The sequence below is a fragment of the Olea europaea genome, chromosome 23 (genome assembly GCF_002742605.1).
Source record: "Olea europaea var. sylvestris chromosome 23, O_europaea_v1, whole genome shotgun sequence".
Classification (NCBI taxonomy): Eukaryota; Viridiplantae; Streptophyta; class Magnoliopsida; order Lamiales; family Oleaceae; genus Olea; species Olea europaea.
Genome location: NC_036259.1, coordinates 8,631,349 through 8,649,738, shown reverse-complemented (window position 1 = coordinate 8,649,738; position 18,390 = coordinate 8,631,349). Strand labels below are relative to the sequence as shown.

The 18,390-nt window shown below is 31.9% G+C and overlaps 2 protein-coding genes across 7 annotated transcripts; both read left to right on the top strand.

Annotated features, from left to right (window-relative positions):
• The first annotated feature begins 7,573 nt into the window (after positions 1-7,573).
• LOC111372305 (probable serine/threonine-protein kinase WNK11) lies at positions 7,574-9,625 on the top strand. Of its 2 annotated transcripts, none has more exons than XM_022994572.1 (3): positions 7,574-7,963; positions 8,333-8,642; positions 9,046-9,625. In XM_022994572.1, exons 2-3 carry the CDS (start codon positions 8,367-8,369, stop codon positions 9,217-9,219), a joined length of 450 nt encoding a protein of 149 aa, XP_022850340.1. In that variant the 5' UTR covers positions 7,574-7,963; positions 8,333-8,366; the 3' UTR covers positions 9,220-9,625. The 2 variants fall into 2 exon arrangements, with proteins under 2 accessions (XP_022850340.1, XP_022850341.1); XM_022994573.1 differs by having other exon boundaries at positions 8,333-8,748.
• A 4,880-nt stretch (positions 9,626-14,505) lies between these two features.
• On the top strand, positions 14,506-17,719 carry LOC111372303 (NAC domain-containing protein 17-like). 5 transcript variants are annotated; one of them, XM_022994570.1, is made up of 4 exons: positions 14,883-14,948; positions 15,605-15,673; positions 15,805-16,968; positions 17,247-17,719. In XM_022994570.1, exons 2-4 carry the CDS (start codon positions 15,664-15,666, stop codon positions 17,627-17,629), a joined length of 1,557 nt encoding a protein of 518 aa, XP_022850338.1. In that variant the 5' UTR covers positions 14,883-14,948; positions 15,605-15,663; the 3' UTR covers positions 17,630-17,719. The 5 variants fall into 5 exon arrangements, with proteins under 5 accessions (XP_022850335.1, XP_022850339.1, XP_022850336.1 ...); XM_022994567.1 differs by lacking the exon at positions 15,605-15,673 and having other exon boundaries at positions 14,506-14,948; XM_022994571.1 differs by lacking the exons at positions 15,605-15,673; positions 17,247-17,719 and adding an exon at positions 17,108-17,241 and having other exon boundaries at positions 14,506-14,948.
• Positions 17,720-18,390: the final 671 nt, after the last annotated feature.

The following is an 18,390-nucleotide window of genomic DNA, read 5'->3' as shown; positions in this document are numbered from 1 at the left end:
GAACATCTTCAATAGACTCTTTAAATACAAACACTCTTTATCTTAACGAGCTATGCTTAAAAATAAACTCTAAAAGACTATATATTTTGGTTTTTTTAAAATAGATAGTGGGTTTAACTCTCCAAATTTTAAGAGTCTGACTCATTATTTATTTTTAATGTACTTCAATATTCTACTTCTTAAACTATTCAAGTCACATTTAAATTGATTGGTCATTGATATATAAATGCTTTTTGAGAAAAGTGAAACAAATTGTCAAAATAGAGAGCATTATTGAAGTGCATGAAAATTTAAACTTTCTAAATTTAAAGATGTTCTCTATATTATATAAAATACTTTTTATAAATAAAGAGTCTTTTGAAAATTCTTTAAATAAAGTTTTGAAAATGTAAATTTTGTACAATATAAAAGATGGAATAATAACAGGACACTAACATAGGAGGAGTAAACTCGTATTTTCTGTAGGACTATGAAGAGGAAGTTCATGAATAAAACAAAAAAGTTAAAATTAGATGATCTCCACTTTCATTATTACATAGATATTAAATTTCATGATTTTCATCCTTTATCTCAAACCAACCCAATACCCGTCCCGGTCGATTCAATTGAAAAAATCGAGACCCTAGAATCAGGGTCGAAATTTGGGTCAATTAGGCATTGAGAACATTTAATTTAAAAATCAATGACCTGCCCAGGTTTTCTCAAACCTGCGATCCACACCCGATTTATACGATTTTATCTGTTTTACAAACTAAAAATTTTAAAACGTTCGAAACCCTTTTTCTAATTATTATTTACATAAAATTATGTACTTATTTTACATTACTTAATTGGATTGAGCAACACATTGTTATGTTAATTGTATTTGATTATTTTTGTAAATTGTATGTTTTGAGAGGTTGATATAGTTTTTGTGATTTAAAAAAAGAAAAAATACTTGCTTTTTCGTAAAGTTATTTCGAACAAAGGTGTTTAATTTCATTATTTATTTTCTCATTCCAATATTTAGGTTAATTTCATTAAATATTTAGTCATTTAAATTTGATACATAGTTGTTGAAGATTTGTGAAAATAAATTACTGTATTTTTTGATAGGAGATAATATTTAAGTAAATGAAATATAATTAACGTCAAATTAACTGTGTCTGTCGTGTAAACTAAGAAATTAAGCAAAAAAATCTAATACGTGTTAGTTCTTTTTTATTATGTAATTAATGTGAATTTAATTTTAATTATTTTTTTATTATGTTATTAAAAAGTGCACACCGAGTAGACTTTAAGGGCTCTCGCTCTACTATGTTCCCCTTTCGTTACCTACTATTTGCTCTTTTTTTGGTAAAGCGAACCAAAGTAGCTTGGTGATAAGTGTGTTTTTGCACACTTATTTAGATCATAAACATGACTTAATTACAATCAAAATGTTTAAATTGTTACTTAATCTCGTTGAATTCATGCAATGTAGGTGTTTATATAAAAATAGTGGAATTCGGGAGAAAAGAGCTGCAAAAAGGCTAAAATGGAGCAAAGTGATAGCTCGAGGACCAAAGTGAAATTATCCAAACGATGGTCCAAAGGACAAATCAAGGAAGTGAATGAGCTAAGTACCAATTTGGTGATATTATGAGATGATAGAAATAAAATAAACAAGCAAAATGACCAAAATGAATCAAACTAAAAGTTCGAGGATCAAGTTGCAAATAATCCATAGATGAGACGGGAAATGGAATGAAGATTCAAGAGTGTTAGAGGTCAATTGGATGAGGAAAGGAGTCAAAGAGGTGAAATATGATCGAAATATTATCAAGTATCAACTTTCAGGCAAAAAGGGTATGCTTGTGATTTTTAGCTTCTAATTGAGGTCCATATTTGGTATAGTAAACATTAGAATTTGAGAAATCCTATTTCTATCAAAAGTGTATATCTTAGAGTTTTTTGTCCAATGAACTTTGAATCACTTCAATTGGAGATCAGGAGAAAAAATTATAATCAAAATACTAAAAACTGTCCAGCAGAAAGAATCGCATAACTATGTGGTCGCATAGAAGCTTCCGAGAATTTTTTTCTCAAAATTTGTTACTCTATGCGACAGCATAGAAATGTACTATGCGGTCGCATAGGTATATTCTGGGGGCCGATTCTGCAGTTTTCTTATACGACCGAAACTCTTTTGGTGACCTAATTTTCACGCGATATAAATACCAAAAGACGTTCAGAAAGAGGCAAAACGTATTGGAGGTAGAAGAACACTTCCTGAAGAGGATTTTGAGTGCAAGAACGAAGATTTACACGAAGAGCCTCAAGATTTCTCAAGATTTGATAACCCGGTGATGTCTTTTATCCAAAATCTGATGTATTCTTTTATTTTAACCGTGTTAGGCTAGATTTTTATGTGCTAAGATTTGCGATGAACATTATATTATGAATCCTTAATCTTGAATTTTATTTATTTGACGTTAAAACATATTTTTTTTAATTATTGAATGATTGGCATTGATTTTATTTTCTCTACAATTATGTGCGCAATAGTTGTATGAGATTTGTGGCTTGTTTTACCCTCGAGAGATGGAAAATAAGTTAGACATTATGTTAATTGTCATAAAGTTCGATAGGGGATAAAAAAATACCGCTATTTTTACGTGATCTTTTAGTATTCATAAATTTTTAATACATTTTTATATGTTCGCATCCGTCATAGAAATATAGTCGGATCGCATGTGAAAATAGATTTAATTCTACTCGAGAGAGATTGTTAAACAAATTAGGAATATTGGTCTTCATAATTGAATTGTGTTGTCAAATTTATAAAATTCGGATTAAAGGGGATTGATATAAGGGAATTCGGGATCCTAGTACGCATTTCGTTGTCATATTTTTTATAAAACTTGCATTTAGTTATAATCATGCATTTCATTTAGTTAATTTAGGCTTTATATTTATAAGTAGGTTATTAAATCATAATTTAGTTAGCAAAAATATCTAGAATTTCTATTGTTTCAGTTAAGGTGACGATAAATAAAATTGAACTAATCAATCTCCGTGGGATGATATTCGGACTCATTTAATCCACTTCATTACTTGTTAACGAACCGTACACTTGCGGTAGTTTTAAATCGAAAGAAATAATTTCGTGAACACTTAGGGATCAAGAGACTTGGATCATTCAACCAACTCTGCTCACACCGTATTGAAACTATGGCACATAAACTGCCTAAAAACGTAGTAATCGAGTCGAAGCATATCGAGAAAGACCCAATATTGAGATCATTCTAAATGTGTTAATTTGGCTCCCTGACTCGAACTATCTCTATCTTGGCCAGAAAAAAATTGAACCAGCCGGACTCGAAACTCAGTAGAACCGAGCCCCATTTTGGGTGTCAGCTCAAGCTAGAGCCAGCTAGTGTGGCTGGTATCACAAGCCATTTTCAGCCTACGACAAGCCGAGTCTTAAAAAAAAGTACACATAGCAGGCAGCTACTTAGCTGCTTGTGTATACTAAAAAAAAAAAAAGGTGAGCTGGCTTAGTTCGACTCGATAAAGCTCTAGTCGAAAGCTCGGTCAAATTTATATTTTTTGGCTGAGCAAAAGCCCAACTTGACTGAGGCCATAGAAAGTTTGAATCATTTTCATTCGAGTCGAGCCGAGCCCGAGCCTCAAATTTCGGCTCAACTCATCGACATCCCTAGGTCATTCTTTCTTTGGTTGATTGTTTCAATCGCTTCTCCGAACTGACTCTTTTGTTTCATAATATAGCCACTTTACGATCTTCATGATTCAACGTTTTCGCTATTTTTTTAACTCCCTCAAAGGGTACACAAACCATTCTTTTTGAGCAACTCCCAAAACCCTTTTCTTTTTTTTTTTTTGTCAAATGAATCAACGTGATATAATAATTAAATGTTGATTATATTTATCTATGATAATAATTACTCGGTCACCATTTAAATTGAAAGAAGCAATTTCAAAAACCAAAAATCGTCGAAGTGTTAGACAAAGCTATTGATAAGTTTCAACAAATTTAAATAAAAAGTTTTGTTGTTAAAAATTGTGGATTCAATGAAATATGTTGTTAAAATTAATATTTGATCAGTCGAAACAACCACTAAATATATATTTTATATATATAAACAAAAGATTCTAGAAAATATGTTAAAAGGTTGCTTGCGATGTTCAACCCTTCCTGCTCCTTGTCCATCTAATTTTGGGTATACACAAAGCTCTAATTATCTACAATTTCAAGATTTTGAAATCACGATGCGATTAGGTAACATATTTACTTAGTCCATTTTAGAGTCTCGTTATTTAAAATTTATTTTTTCTCAAATTCATTTTTAACTACCATTCTTCCAATATAATACTTTTGTATGTAAATCCAACAAAAATTTATACTTTTTAATCACACGTTGCTCTAGTTTGGGTCAACTAGAAATGCTAATTAAATTTTAAATCAAAGTTAATTTGGCTTTTCAAAGTTATACCATGGCAATCTCTCATGCTGATGTTCTTTTAGAAGTCATGGGGAAATTCATCACTTAAAAATTAAAATGTCACCTGGCTCTTAGTGCGCTTATTTACTTATCTTATTGTACTTCAGTCTATCCATTATTGATATGGTTGTTAGTTGTTACATGTCAGACTAATAATAGGCTTCATGCTAGTTCCTTAAATAGGAGCATGATGCAGGTCGCAGGCCTCGACGTAATTGTTTTTTTCCACATGGGATCGACCCTTACAGTGAGGAGTCGGTAAGAACCTGTAGGAAATGCTCTGTACGAAGAGCATTTTCCCCTTTAATATCTTCAACTCTAGATATTTTATCAATAGAACATTAATCTTTGAGCCCTAATGTTTCTTTGAGTAGATTTGTTAGTTTCTAGTAGAACAAACTAAAATGCAATTTGGTGTCAAGGGATAAAAATCTCACATCAATTAAATACTGAAATATTGACTAATTTAAAAAGGTCTGAGTTACTCATCTTAATAAATTTGACCTTTTAAGATGGAACCCCAAGTCTTAACAAGGTATCAGAACTCATTAAACTCCAACGAGCGATTCGATCCGATTAAGACTTAACAAATGAGCATACAGATTTCAAGATTGGTCTGCTCAAATTAATTACCATCTTACGGGGACATGTTAAGGGATAAAATTCCACATCGGTTAAATACCGAAATATTGACTTACTTAAAAAGGTCTTGAACTACTTCTATTAATAAAATTGATCTTTTAAGATGGAACCATAAATCTTAACATTTGGTTCCATTGATTTTCTATATTCCCTAGTTCTGATCCACTCCCAATGGTTCTGCTGAGGAAATGATTAGTAGACTTAAAATCATGCAATAACTAAGAGGAAATGTAAGTTAAAGCTTTAAATAACTTCTGAAGCACATTTGATAATTCAGATGTGCTCATGTCGGGAATCTATGCAAGGCAAGCATGCTTGCCAAATTGTTGAAATGCATTTCGTACCATTTTTTACTGTATGGTTTGAGTTATCATAACGTCCTAAAAAGAATGTCTTGCTGTCAATATCATAACTCCATTTTTTTTCCTTTTTTTTGCTGCTTTTTTTCTTTTGGGTTGAACCAAACCTCAACCCATCATCAATGTTTTCACTTAGTGATATTCTTTTACGTTCCGCTGCTTTCTTTGCAATTTCCTATAACAAGTTTAACAAGTCAATTGTATACTCTTAGTGTTTGGTCACGATTCGGAATGCTTTCTGATTATATTATTTTTATTGTAATGCAATGTTTCTACTGTCATTTCTTTTACATCTTTTTGGAGAACTCTGTTAATTTCTCCTTTCGGCAATCTAAATTTTACCCTTTCCTCGATAGATGAATATTGACATTCCAGTCTTAAGGGTTCATTTATGCAATATGGGAAGGATGATAGAAGAAATGTAAAGTAAGCTGAGGAGGTACACACTGACTTTGCGTTGCATGCATTTTGTCTTGTATTACATTGACACACAAATTATGCCCTTATTTGAGCCCCGTTCTTTGGAGAAAATAGATTTTCTAATAGTGGTTTTTGGAGAATGTGTTATTAAAAAGTAGAGAAAGGTTTTTGGTTAACATGTAAAATTAATTTTTTGAAAAATGTGTGTTTGAAAATGAGTTCGGAGAAAAATAGATTTTTGAAAAATGGGGCTCAAACAAGGGCTATAAGAGTAGTCGAACATTAATTGCAAGTTTTGCAGCAGTTATTTTATTATTATTATTATTTTTTATCAGCGTCTCGTTTTGACATATTTTTACGTAGATATCGACATTAAGTTGAATTGTAAACAAAATTCCATGTCTATTTTGGGAAGACAAGAGATATATGGTTTGTACTTTACGACCTCCTTCTGAACTGGTCCAAATGAAACTGCCCGACAGCTGAATTTTGTGCTTCTTAGCACATTTGAATGTTTACCTTTAATTGATGTTTATAAATATTGCTCCTAAATGATTTGATTATTATTTGACTTCTCAATCCTCGGGATTTTTCTTGAATCAAACTTTGTAAATTCATAAATTTGTGATTTGTCCTACAAGAATTATGACTAAGAAATTAAAGATTTTTTCTTCTAGTTTCACGTGTATCTAAGGTTAATGTGTTTTCTCGATCATATGCATTGTATACTTATTAAGATTTGAGGTTTTATTTTAAAATGTCAATTTTATTGAGCCCCGTTTATTTCTCATTTTTGGAAGAATGAGAATGAAAAATATAGCCGTTACAGGCCCCACACAAGATATAGAAATTCAAATTTGGTGGCTTGATGTGATAGATAACGGTTATATTTTTTATTTTAATGAGAAAAGAATGGGAATCAAACAAGGTTAAGAGTAGTTAAAATTATTATATGTTGGTTTATATTTTGATAATTAGTCGATGTGATATTTATTCATTAACATGCCTCGCAAGATGATAATTCGTTTGAGCAGATCAATATTGAAATTTATGTACTCGTTTTTTAGTTTTAACCGAATCAAATTGCTCATTTGAGTTTAATCAGTAGTGATATCATATTAAACTTAAGTTTTCATCTTAAAATGTTAAATTTTTTAAAAAAGAGTAGCTCTAGTACTTTTATGTTGGTTATATTTTGGTAATTAATTAACGTAGGATTAATTTTTTGAAATTTAAATAACTTGTTTATTAGTCTTAATCGGATCAAATTGTTCATTTGAACTTAATGAACTCTAATACCAATTAGACTTGTAGAAATTAAACTGACACATGATTTTTAACTTTTCAATTCAAAAATCAATTTTAAAAATTATTTATTCACAAATCAAGTGATAATTCAACTTTTAAATATTACTAATAATATTATAACATTAAATCAATATACCATCTCACCTTACCCAACGCCCATCCGCTTATCACCATTTTACTCCCAAACCTAAGGGTGTGTTCTCTTTGTCGTTTTCAAGTTATTTTTTATTTTCAATTTTTCAAATCTGTAAAAACGCGTTCTCCTTTTCATTTTCGAAAATGACTTTTCGGAAAAAAAATTTGTACTAAAAACATAAAACGTCGAAAAAGACATTTTGTGCATTTTCAATACAAAACACAACAAAATTGAAAACACGCGAAATAGCCCTTTTTCCATTACTGTGCATGAGAGCAGAAAACCAAGGAAGACGTGCTACCTTCTTCCTCAACAATCTACCACCACCCGCCACCTAGAACACCGGATCTCACAACTATTCAAACCCCCTCACCTCCCTCTTCAACCTCTTGTCATCACCTGGCCATGGAGTTGCCCAAAACAGCCCCAATCACCACCCAAAACTGCGCTACAAGTCACGATTTTTACCATATTTCCACCGTCGTCGACCACCGTTTCGGGCATGAACCACCACCACTCCACTCCTCCCAACCAGGCGCATCTAGTACCATCATGGGTCACCTGCAATTTTGTCCCTAATTTTCCGCTTCACCTCTTCTTGGGAAATTATTCAGGTTTGATTCGTCTCAAATTGCTTCCGTTTCTGGTAAATTATCACTTCTTATTCCTTTTTCTTTCCTACTATACTTTGATTTAGTATTATTCAATAATTTTTTTTCTCCATTTTCTTTTTTTAGTAAACGGAAATATTGCTCTTGATTATGGTGGAAAATTCATATTTTGTGATTTTTGTTGATGTGTATTTATTTTATGTTTTTACTGTTGAGATAAAGAAAGAAAAGAATAAGCTTTTATTTCTATGGTGTACCGAGGCATGTGGGAAATAGTAGAATTTCATTATCTGAGTTATTAATGTACTTCTCCCTTGGAGTTGAATCCAAATTTACTGATAACAAGGCTTAGTTTGCTTTTTTTCCCTGTAGATACCTAGTATGGGTTCTGAACTGGTGGATTGAGATGGCGAGGCATTCGTATACTAGCCGATATGGTCGGTATAGCGAGCTGCTTGGATCGGGGGCTGTGAAGAGAATGTACAGAGCATTTGAACAAGAGGAAGGGATTGAGGTGGCTTGGAACCTAATCAAATTGATAAGCTTCCTTGGAGACGAAGCGATGATCAATCGGTTATATTCCAAGGTTCGGCTGTTGAGGACATTGAAAAATAAGAATATTATTGCGTTGTACTCAGTGTGGCAGGATGAGGAGATAAACACGCTGAATTTCATTATTGAGGTGTGTACTTCTGGGAACTTGAGGGAGTACAAGAAGAAGCATAGGCATGTGTTGATGAAAGTGAAACTAAGTGTGATCGTATTAGGTCATTCTCAAGCATTGATAAGTATGGCATCCACTAATATGCAGTTTTTTCTGCTTCAATAATGCATTTGTGACAGCATTTGGTTTTGCCAAAATAATTTTAGTTATAGTAAGATTGAATTTTGTGGATGAGTTGGGCAGCTTTTTGTTCTAATTACTTTTTCTTTTGGGCGTGATTATGATATATGATTGAAAAGAATGCTATTCTTTTCTTTAGTAAATGCACACTGAATAATTTAATGTCACCTGCCTGTCTCATGTTACTAGTATCCCTTGGTTTTTTTTTATTTTATTATTATTATTATTATTATTTTTGCAGTATACAGATGTAGACATGGATGCGTATGAAATGGATGGAAAAGCTGAATGCAGCTATTACGTGGAAGACATGTACCATGGTGAAGATGGGAAACTTACGGAGGAAACTTCTTGCGCTTACAAGAAAATTTCATTTCCATGGAACTTATATCAAAGCTTGATGGCAAGCAGTTGACGGAATTAGCATCATCAGCTCATATTATGGAAGATGTGGATATGAACGTATAATCAACTGGGCTTGGAGAAAATATGGCTTTTTGTTGATATTCTTGCGGAAACAAAAGCACTAAACTTAATATTATTACCTTGCAACAAAGGCTTCAGATGGAAGGAGAGGTTAATGAAGGTTGAATTTGTTACCTTATGTTGTTTTGCCACATTTTTCTTAGGATTTTTCTTTTTTCCTTTTGTATCATTTCACTGGGTTTGGCGTATAATTTGTTTATTGTCAGTTACATAATTTATTTATTTTTAAGACTAGAGTATTCTTTCTTATTGTACAAATTACTGATAGTTGCTAAATGTAATCAAGAAATACCAGGACTTGAGGTCTTTAAGCAAATAAGATTGGAAATTGTTTTTGGTGTTTGGCTGCTACATAAATATTTTGGCCTATACCAAGTATATTGGTTCAATGCTGGTGTAAGGGTTGGTGTAGGAATAGGCCTTGGAATGTGCTTTGGTGAGGGAATTGGTGTTGGCCTGCTCATGCATTCATATCAAGCTACGACTCGAAATTTAAGTATGCGGTTCTTTTAGTTCTCATATTTGCAATGATATGGCTAAATGATTGAAATGGAATTATGTTTTTTCCTTTGGGAATAAGAGCAAAGTATAACCATTTGAGATTGCAACTGAGGAAGCAGAAAGCACATAATGCAGCTAGTTAATTGCGATAGATCGGGCGAGCGCTGGTTGCATTGTCCAAACCTTGCAGTTTTGGTCTGATGACGTGTTCTTGTGTGAAAGTGCTTTAGCTTTTGGCAATCGTGTCACAAGGGAATGCTACACGAATCTGTATGTAGTCCTTAGTCATACATATATATTTCATTTGTATGAAGTAATCAAGAGGTCGTTTTTGGCTCTCAAACTGAGCTTTTGTACTTTTCCCATGTCTTTTATTTGAATTTAATTGTCGAAAAAAATAGTTTGGGCGGCTCACATGAAATGTAGCTTGTACTTTATATTTTATTTAGTGCCTACTTGTTTTGCCATGACACGTAAACTTTTAATAGTATCTAGTGAATTGTGTTGCCAAATTTAATTTAGGTTGTGCTTTTTATATCTATCGAAAAATATTTCAAGATTCACTAACTTCAAAATTTATATGTTATTTAATACTATATTAATATTAAAGTATTAAAAATTATTGAATAATTATATTTCTTGAATAAAATATTATAAAAAATTATTCTCAAAATAACAAAGTAAACGCGTTTTTCAGTTTTATGTTTTGAAAAACAGTTTTTCAAAATGACAAAAAGAACGTATTTTTAGTAATTTCAAAACAGGCACTCAAACACACAAAGCCCAAAATGAATTCAAAACTTAAAACTACAAAATTGAAACACGAGAAAAACAGTCCCTTATAACACATGGAAGATCATCGCCAAAAACCACCAAAAGACTATCGGCGAGCATCGTTGCACAGGGTAATGCTTATGGGGTGGTTTTGGGGGTGATTTTGTGGTGGTTTCTTTCTCCTTCGTTCTGTTGCATAGCTAGAGGTTTGAGGTGATTTTGGTTGGTGGTATGCTAATGATGTTGTTGTTGGTGCTGCAATGGTGTTGCTAGTTGTTGTAGTGAGATGGAACGACACTCGGTTGGTGTCGATAATAAATTGGGGTCGGGTGGGATAAAGAGTGTTTATGATCAATTATTTGGATAGTTACGATCAATAAATTGGTTAATTTTTTAGTAATAAATAATATATGATTGATAAAATAGATAATATGTGACCTGAAAAAAATGAGATTGCGACTAAATTTGTAATCGTGACTCATAATTTGTTAAGTTGTGACATATTAATTTGATAATTTATGATGTATAAAGTTGTGATTTGTGACTGTGATGTTCTATAATTATATAATTAATACGTAATTCTGATAATAAACTATATAATATAGTAACCTCAATATAATTAAGCAATAAAATATTTTAGTTATCTATTTAATTAATGAAATTTAATTATCACTTGAATTTTGAAATTTTAGAACATATTTTTTAATTTTGAAATTCTATCTTTCAAACATTTTAGATATGTATAGTTTCTCATTAAACTTGAGTTTACATTTTTAAGAAGAGTAATGCACATTCTTTATGTTAGTCTATATTTTGGTAATTAAATTATCTATGATTTATTCCTTAACATGTTCCGTAATATGGTGACTCGTTTGAGCAGATTAATACTCATTTTTTAGTTTTAATTGGATTAAATAATTTGTTGGAGTTTAATAGACTCTAATACCATGTTAAGATTTGTGATTTTATTTTAAAAGATCAACCCTTCAAAAGAGTGGTTTAAGTGCTTATATGTTGATTAATATTTCAATAATTAGTTGACGTGTAATTTATCCAGTAATAATACTTGGTTCTTTGCAAAGTATAATTGTACTCTAGCTATGATATTTCACATTGATATGATTCACCAAAAGATAAACAGTGAAAACATCATGTTTGGTTAAGTTTTAAAATTGATCAAAGTTACATTTAAGTAATGAATATTTGCCAAACTTGTTTGGCTAAAAATGTTAATGGATTTATCCATTAATACTTGGTTCTTTGCAAAGTGAATTGTACTCTAGCTGTGATATTTCACGTTGATATGAGTCACCAATAGATAACCATGAAAACATCATATTTGGTCAAGTTTTAATATTGATCAAAGTTACTTTTAAGTAATGAATAATTGCCATACATGTTTGGCTAAAAAAGTTGTCTTTTTTATTCCATTTTGGGGGCAAAAAATGTAAAGCCAACAACTTTAGAAGCCATGGAAGTCTTATCATAGCTCGTATTTAAGCTCCATTTTTATTTTTATTTTTTGAGGGAAATGTGTTTTGTAATGGTGATTTTTTGGAGAACGTATGGTTAAATAATAAGAAAAGTTTTAAATTTATGGGGAAAGTTATTTTCTGGGAGGATATGTGGTAAAAACGAGTTTTAAAAAATAAGTTTTGAGAAAAATGGGACTCAAACATGGACTATAAAAAGAAGTATTTTGCTTATAAAGGGATCGACCAAGTAGTTGACAGTTGCACTCTTCACTCACTGCTTGTTCACACGAGCTTTTGGTTGTCTAATATATTTGCTTTTACTTAATAATAACTATGTAGTCGAACATAAATAACTTATATAAGTACACTTTGATCAAATGCACATTTAGGTTTTGCTTTCATTTTTCTATAAATTCATTTTCACCCACAAATCTTTTCTAATAAAATAATTTTGCATGTAGATTCAGATTTTTTTTAATATTTGTAATCTCATAATTTTTTCCAAAACATATTCTAAAAAATATCTACGCCACAGGGACTTACTTAAGGACCCATTTGGTCTAATGTTTACTTTTGTTTTTGCTTCTTACAAAAGAGAGCTTTTGCAGAAAGTTACATTTATTTTTGTTCGAAAACTAATTTTTAAAGGAATTTCTTATTTCGGAAGTATTTTTAGTGGAAATCACATTATATCAACTTCATTTAAAAATTCTTCCAATTAGGAAAAATAATTTCATAAAATTAGCCAAATGACCCATAGGGCCAGGATCTGAAAGTCGCTTGAAGGAGTTGACGAGGTTAAATCTTAGAAACTCTTTTTGAAAGTCATGCCAAATAGAACCTAAATTTGTTCAACTTTCTTTTCTTTTTATTATTTATTATTTATTATCATTATTATTATTTTTTAAGGTTTATCCAAAGGAGCGATTAAGATCTTGTTTGAGCCCCTTTGCTTTTTTTTTTTCCTTTTTTTTTTTATGAAAATGCATTTTACGATAGTATTTTAATAAAAAATATGTGGTTAAAAAATAAAGAAAAAATTTGAATTTAAATATTATTTTATTTTTTTTATAATTGAAAAAAAAGAAGAAGAGAAAAATGCATTTTAAAAATAACGATGATCAAACAAGGGTTAAAAATCGTCCCGGCTCTATGTCGAAAACTTTTCCTTTGACTGAACCAATAAAAACTCAACAAAAAGAAAAAAGAAGGTTAAATTTCATCAGCAGTCATAGAACTTTCAGCTAATTCTCAAATGAACAACTAATTATTAATTTATCTCAATCAAGTGATTATACTTCAAAATAATTTCAATTTTACACCCTTATCATCTCTCAAATTCAAAAAAATTGCTTAATTGACAATTATCCCATAACAAATCTTTCCTGTAACTGCCACGTGACATGCTAAACTACCTCTACGTCATGTCATAAATGTGTCGGGGGAAAAAAAACACTTTTTAGCATTTTAATTTACTGATCTTGCCATAACCTCTGTTTCATTATTTTCGTTTGTAGGCACAAAATTATTAAATGAAAATAAGTAACAATATAATTACCAGCCATACAATTTCTATTAGTTTAGAAGAAGATAGGTAACGAAATGTGATAGAAACAATAAAATTTGAAATTAGATTAAAGTCTGATTGAGATTTCACTAAAAGTTGAGTGTGACAATGAATGAAATTTAGGGACGTGTGACAAAATTTTTGATAAATGTTGGTAAAATATATGATTAAAAAGTTAAATTGTAAATCCCATAAAATATATAGATGAAATTGAAGATTGAGCACTTGAAAAATAAAAGAGGTATTTTCAAAAACGTCTAATTTTATGTGTGTCAATTGGAAAATATCAACTTTTTAAATTTAACACTAAACTGTCTATTGTGCCCTTAATGAAAAATAGAAGCAATTTATTTATTTTTTCAATTTGTTGCAAATTTCGAGAAGTAGCTTTCATGATAAGCAACATTAAAATGATTTTATCGACATTTCAAAAGTCATTCTCGATATTTGAATCCCACTTATATTTTAAAAGTATACATATCAAATCACAATATTAAATATTCTCGATATTTCAAACGTTGTTCTCGACATTTTAAATAGGTAGAATGACATTTCACTCTGAATATGACATGTCTCTACACTTGAAATGTAATTTTTGACGTTTCTGTGTCAATGAAAAAAATAATATTAGTTGTGATTTGACTGTGCACTTTTGAAATAAATATGATATGTTATATGTCAAAAATTTATTGACCAATAAAATTTTTGTAAAAATATCCATTTATTGTCTTTGTGTGAAATCATAAATTGTTCACTGGGATATTTTGGTCCAAAATGTTTCAAAATGAACATTTTTATAAAAATTTGTGAAAATAGATATTTTTGTAAATGGACACGTGATAGTTGACATTTGAATTAATTTACTCAAAATAAAATTGGGATTATGAAATGAGTCCTCTCTTCCCCTAATAAATGAACAAGTGCCTCCAAATTCCAAAAGAAAACCGCCGACTCTACAGAGACTCCGCGTCCCCGACGCGTTCTCCGTTGACTATACGATTTTGTCTTCACCTTCCGCCGTTTGATTTTGTACTAGTCTTTGCCAATTCTCAAAATCAAAATCTCTTTTCTTTTTTCATCTAAATAATCAACATCCCATACATACATTTTTTTGTGAATTTTACCAATTTTTTTTGAAGAAAAGAAAGATGAAGGTGACCGTGGATTCGGGTTCTGGGTGTTTCGGGGACGAAAAATGTTTTCCTCGGGGTTTTCGATTTCATCCCACCGATGAAGAGCTTGTGCTTTACTATCTCAAGAAGAAGATCTGTAAAAAGAAGCACCGTCTTGACGTCATCGGAGAAATCGATGTTTATAAGTGGGATCCAGAAGAGTTGCCTGGTACGATTTTCAGTTTTTTCCCCGTTTTACCGCTGGGTTGTTACAGAATTTTAATTTTTCTATGGTGTTGATTTTAATTTTAGGCGTTTATCTGATCGCTGACTTCATTTTAGTATCTGGGCTGCTTTTTTATTTTTGTTTCTTGAATTTCATTTTTGTTTAAACTTGGTTTTTATCTGATTTTTTTGTTTAAACGATTTTTTATGGGTTTATTTGTTAGGGTTGTTGTTACAGATCTGTGGTGGATTGATGGTTCATCAAAAATTGAAGTCAACGTGATGTATGATTAGTTTTGGCTTATTTTTTTACTGAGTAATTTGATTGTGTTGAAAACTAGTTTGCTTGATTAATTCATGCTATTTTTCAGGTCTGAGATGATTCCCACACCCCCCCCTCAAATAAATAAATAAATAATAAATAAAAAATATATGTATTCTGATTTCTGAAAATTCAATTTCAGATTGTTGATTTTGTAATATCAGGAGGGGAAGATGAAGAGCTCATATCTAACTTTAGGAAAACAAGGAATTGATTAGTTTGTGCCTGTTTTTATGTCCTAAGGACTGGAAAACTTATAAAATTGAAGATTGATAAATGATCCTACCTTCTTACTTCTGTTGTAAATCTTAGTTTTGACTAACTGTCCAGATATTTAGATTTCAGTATTTTGTTTGCAAATGGCTGGATGTAGGGGTGCGAGTGTCAAAAGAACAGGATGATCAATGGTTTGTCTATTTTACTGCGATTTTGGTTATTGTTTTTGTTAGTTTTATGCCAAATGTTTTCCTACTTTTCACTTTTGATTGTTTTGGCTTTAGATCCTTGTTGATTGAGTTTGTACATGTATGAAATGCAGGGTTATCTAAATTGAAAACTGGCGACAAGCAATGGTTCTTCTTTAGCCACAGAGATAGGAAGCCAAATGGAGGACGGTCAAATAGGGGAACAAGGCATGGATACTGGAAGATGACAGGGAAGGATCGTTTCATCACACGTAGTTCTCGCCCTGTTGGGGTGAAGAAGACACTGGTCTTCTATGAAGGCCGTGCACGGAGAGGAGAACGTACAGACTGGGTGATGCATGAATATACCATGGATGAGGAGGAGCTGAAGAGATGCCAGGATGCACAGGATGACTATGCCCTATACAAGGTATATAAGAAGAGCGGGCCTGGTCCCAAAAACGGTGAACAATATGGCGCCCCTTTTAGGGAAGAGGAATGGGATGATGATAAGCTAGATGTCAATGGCCTTATTGACAATGAGAACTCTGCAGAGAAAGATTATGAAGCTGTGTCTTTAGATAATACCATACGTGATCTTGAGGAGTTCCTCAACCGCGATGATGACGACCCTGAAATTTTTCCCCCTCTTGCTCTTGATAATGGCTTTGTACTGGAACAGTTTGTGGGTGAGGAAGAAACCCTGAGCACTTTGGTTGATCATGGTTTAAAGGACGTGACTTTACCTGAACTAAGTGCTGTCCTCCAACCGTGCAGCCAACAATCTAACGTGCAAGCCAATTTTGACCTGACACAGTTGGGCACAATGCAGTTACAAGAATACGAGGCACTCAAGTCCACTTTATCTCCAAATGGCTTAGAGCGTCACGTGTTTGAAGGGGATTTCCTTGAAGATTTTCTTGAATTGGACGATCTAGTTGGTCAGGAACCAAACTCTCTCACTCTTGATAAAGCAGTAGACATCACGGAGGAACTTCAGTTTGATGAATTTGACGGATTGAGCGAGCTTGACTTATGCCAAGATGCAGCCATGTTCCTTCGAGAGACTGAATCTGGCAAGATTTATCGATCGTATACGAATAATTTAGAGAATGGATTCATAAACCTGATTTCAAATTCTTCTCTAAACAATAATCTTGTGAATAAAGCCATGAATTGCCAGCTGGATGAGCCTCTTTTAAATGAAACCAATTATCAGCTATGGATGCGTGAGCAAGGATCCAGCAATTCTTCTGCTATAGAAGCAAATCAGATGGTCATTCCTTCTCCTGCTGCAGGTACTGAATTAATTGCAAATTTAAATGACGGCGTTTTTGAGCACCTTAAAATGTATCTGTAATCGCAGTTGATTGTTCATATATTTGTACAACATTAAAATCTCTTCTTTACTAATCTCAAAGAGCTCCTCTTGGTCAGATGGATGGTATGGGAAGACCATGTCATCTTCCACGAGGCAAGAATTCTCGTGCCCAAGTGGAAATGGGGGAGTTTGAGCCAGCTTGAAGAGCTCTTCTTCTAATCATTTAATGTTAGACTGTTTTCTGATTTTACCTAGTTTTCGTATGTCTAGGTGTGGTACATTTTGATAATTCTATCAATCATTCTACCAAACTATATCAAAATCAAAATCGAAGCGGCGAACAGGATGACGGTACAGACTCGTTGTTGTCTTCTGCTATCTGGGATTTTGTGGAGTCTATACCTACAACACCTGCTTCAGCTTCGGAAAGTGCTTTGGTAAACAGGGCTTTTGAGCGAATGTCTAGCTTCGGTAGGATGAGAATAAATTCTAGAAACGCGATCGTTGCTGCAGGTAATACCTCTGCAACTTCAAGAAGTTCACGCAAACCTACAAATATTTTATGTTTTTCTTTGCTTGGAGTATTATGTGCTATTTTGTGGGTGCTGATTCGAACCTCTGTAATAGTAAATGGTTGATTTGTAGCTATCTATGTGTTTATGTAAATAGAAAGTTTTGACCTGTCGCTTTACTGAATTTTAAGTGAAAATTTAACTGAAATTCAGGAAGTATATTAGGGTAAAATGAAGTTTTAAATAGTGATCACTTTTTTTATTATTTTTTTATTTTTTAAGAATGTGTGGTTAAAAATGAGGGAAAAGTTTTGATTTTACGGGCAAAATATTTTATTGTATGAATGTGTGGTCGAAAATGAGTATTATATAGAAAAAAGAGTTTTAAAATAATGGTTGTCAAATAGGGGCAAATTTATTTTGTTTTAGCCCTAGTTTGAGTCCTATTCTTTGGTAAAAAATTTCATTTTTCTACAGTGCTTTAACATCGTTATAATCATATTTTTCAATAAAATGAAATTACATGCAAATTTAAAATTTTTCCTTATTTTTTAATTATACATTTCATATCAATACGCGAATGAAAAATTCATTTTTCCTTAAAAAATGGGGCTCAAATAAGGGTTTAAGTTGCCCGTTGAAAATTGTCTTAATATGTTAAGTTGTCCACGTCGATTGATTTAACTAGCTGAAAAGGTGATTTATCAGTTTAGTTGGCAAGTGTAAAGGTCATGTCAATTTAAAACCCGTTTGGCCTCATTAAGGGGCCGTTTGTTTCTCACAAAAATGAGAATGAAAAATATAATCGTTATGAGTTCTACGTAAGAGATAAAAATTCAAATTCAGTGACTTAATGTGATGGATAATGGTCGTATTTTTCATTTTAA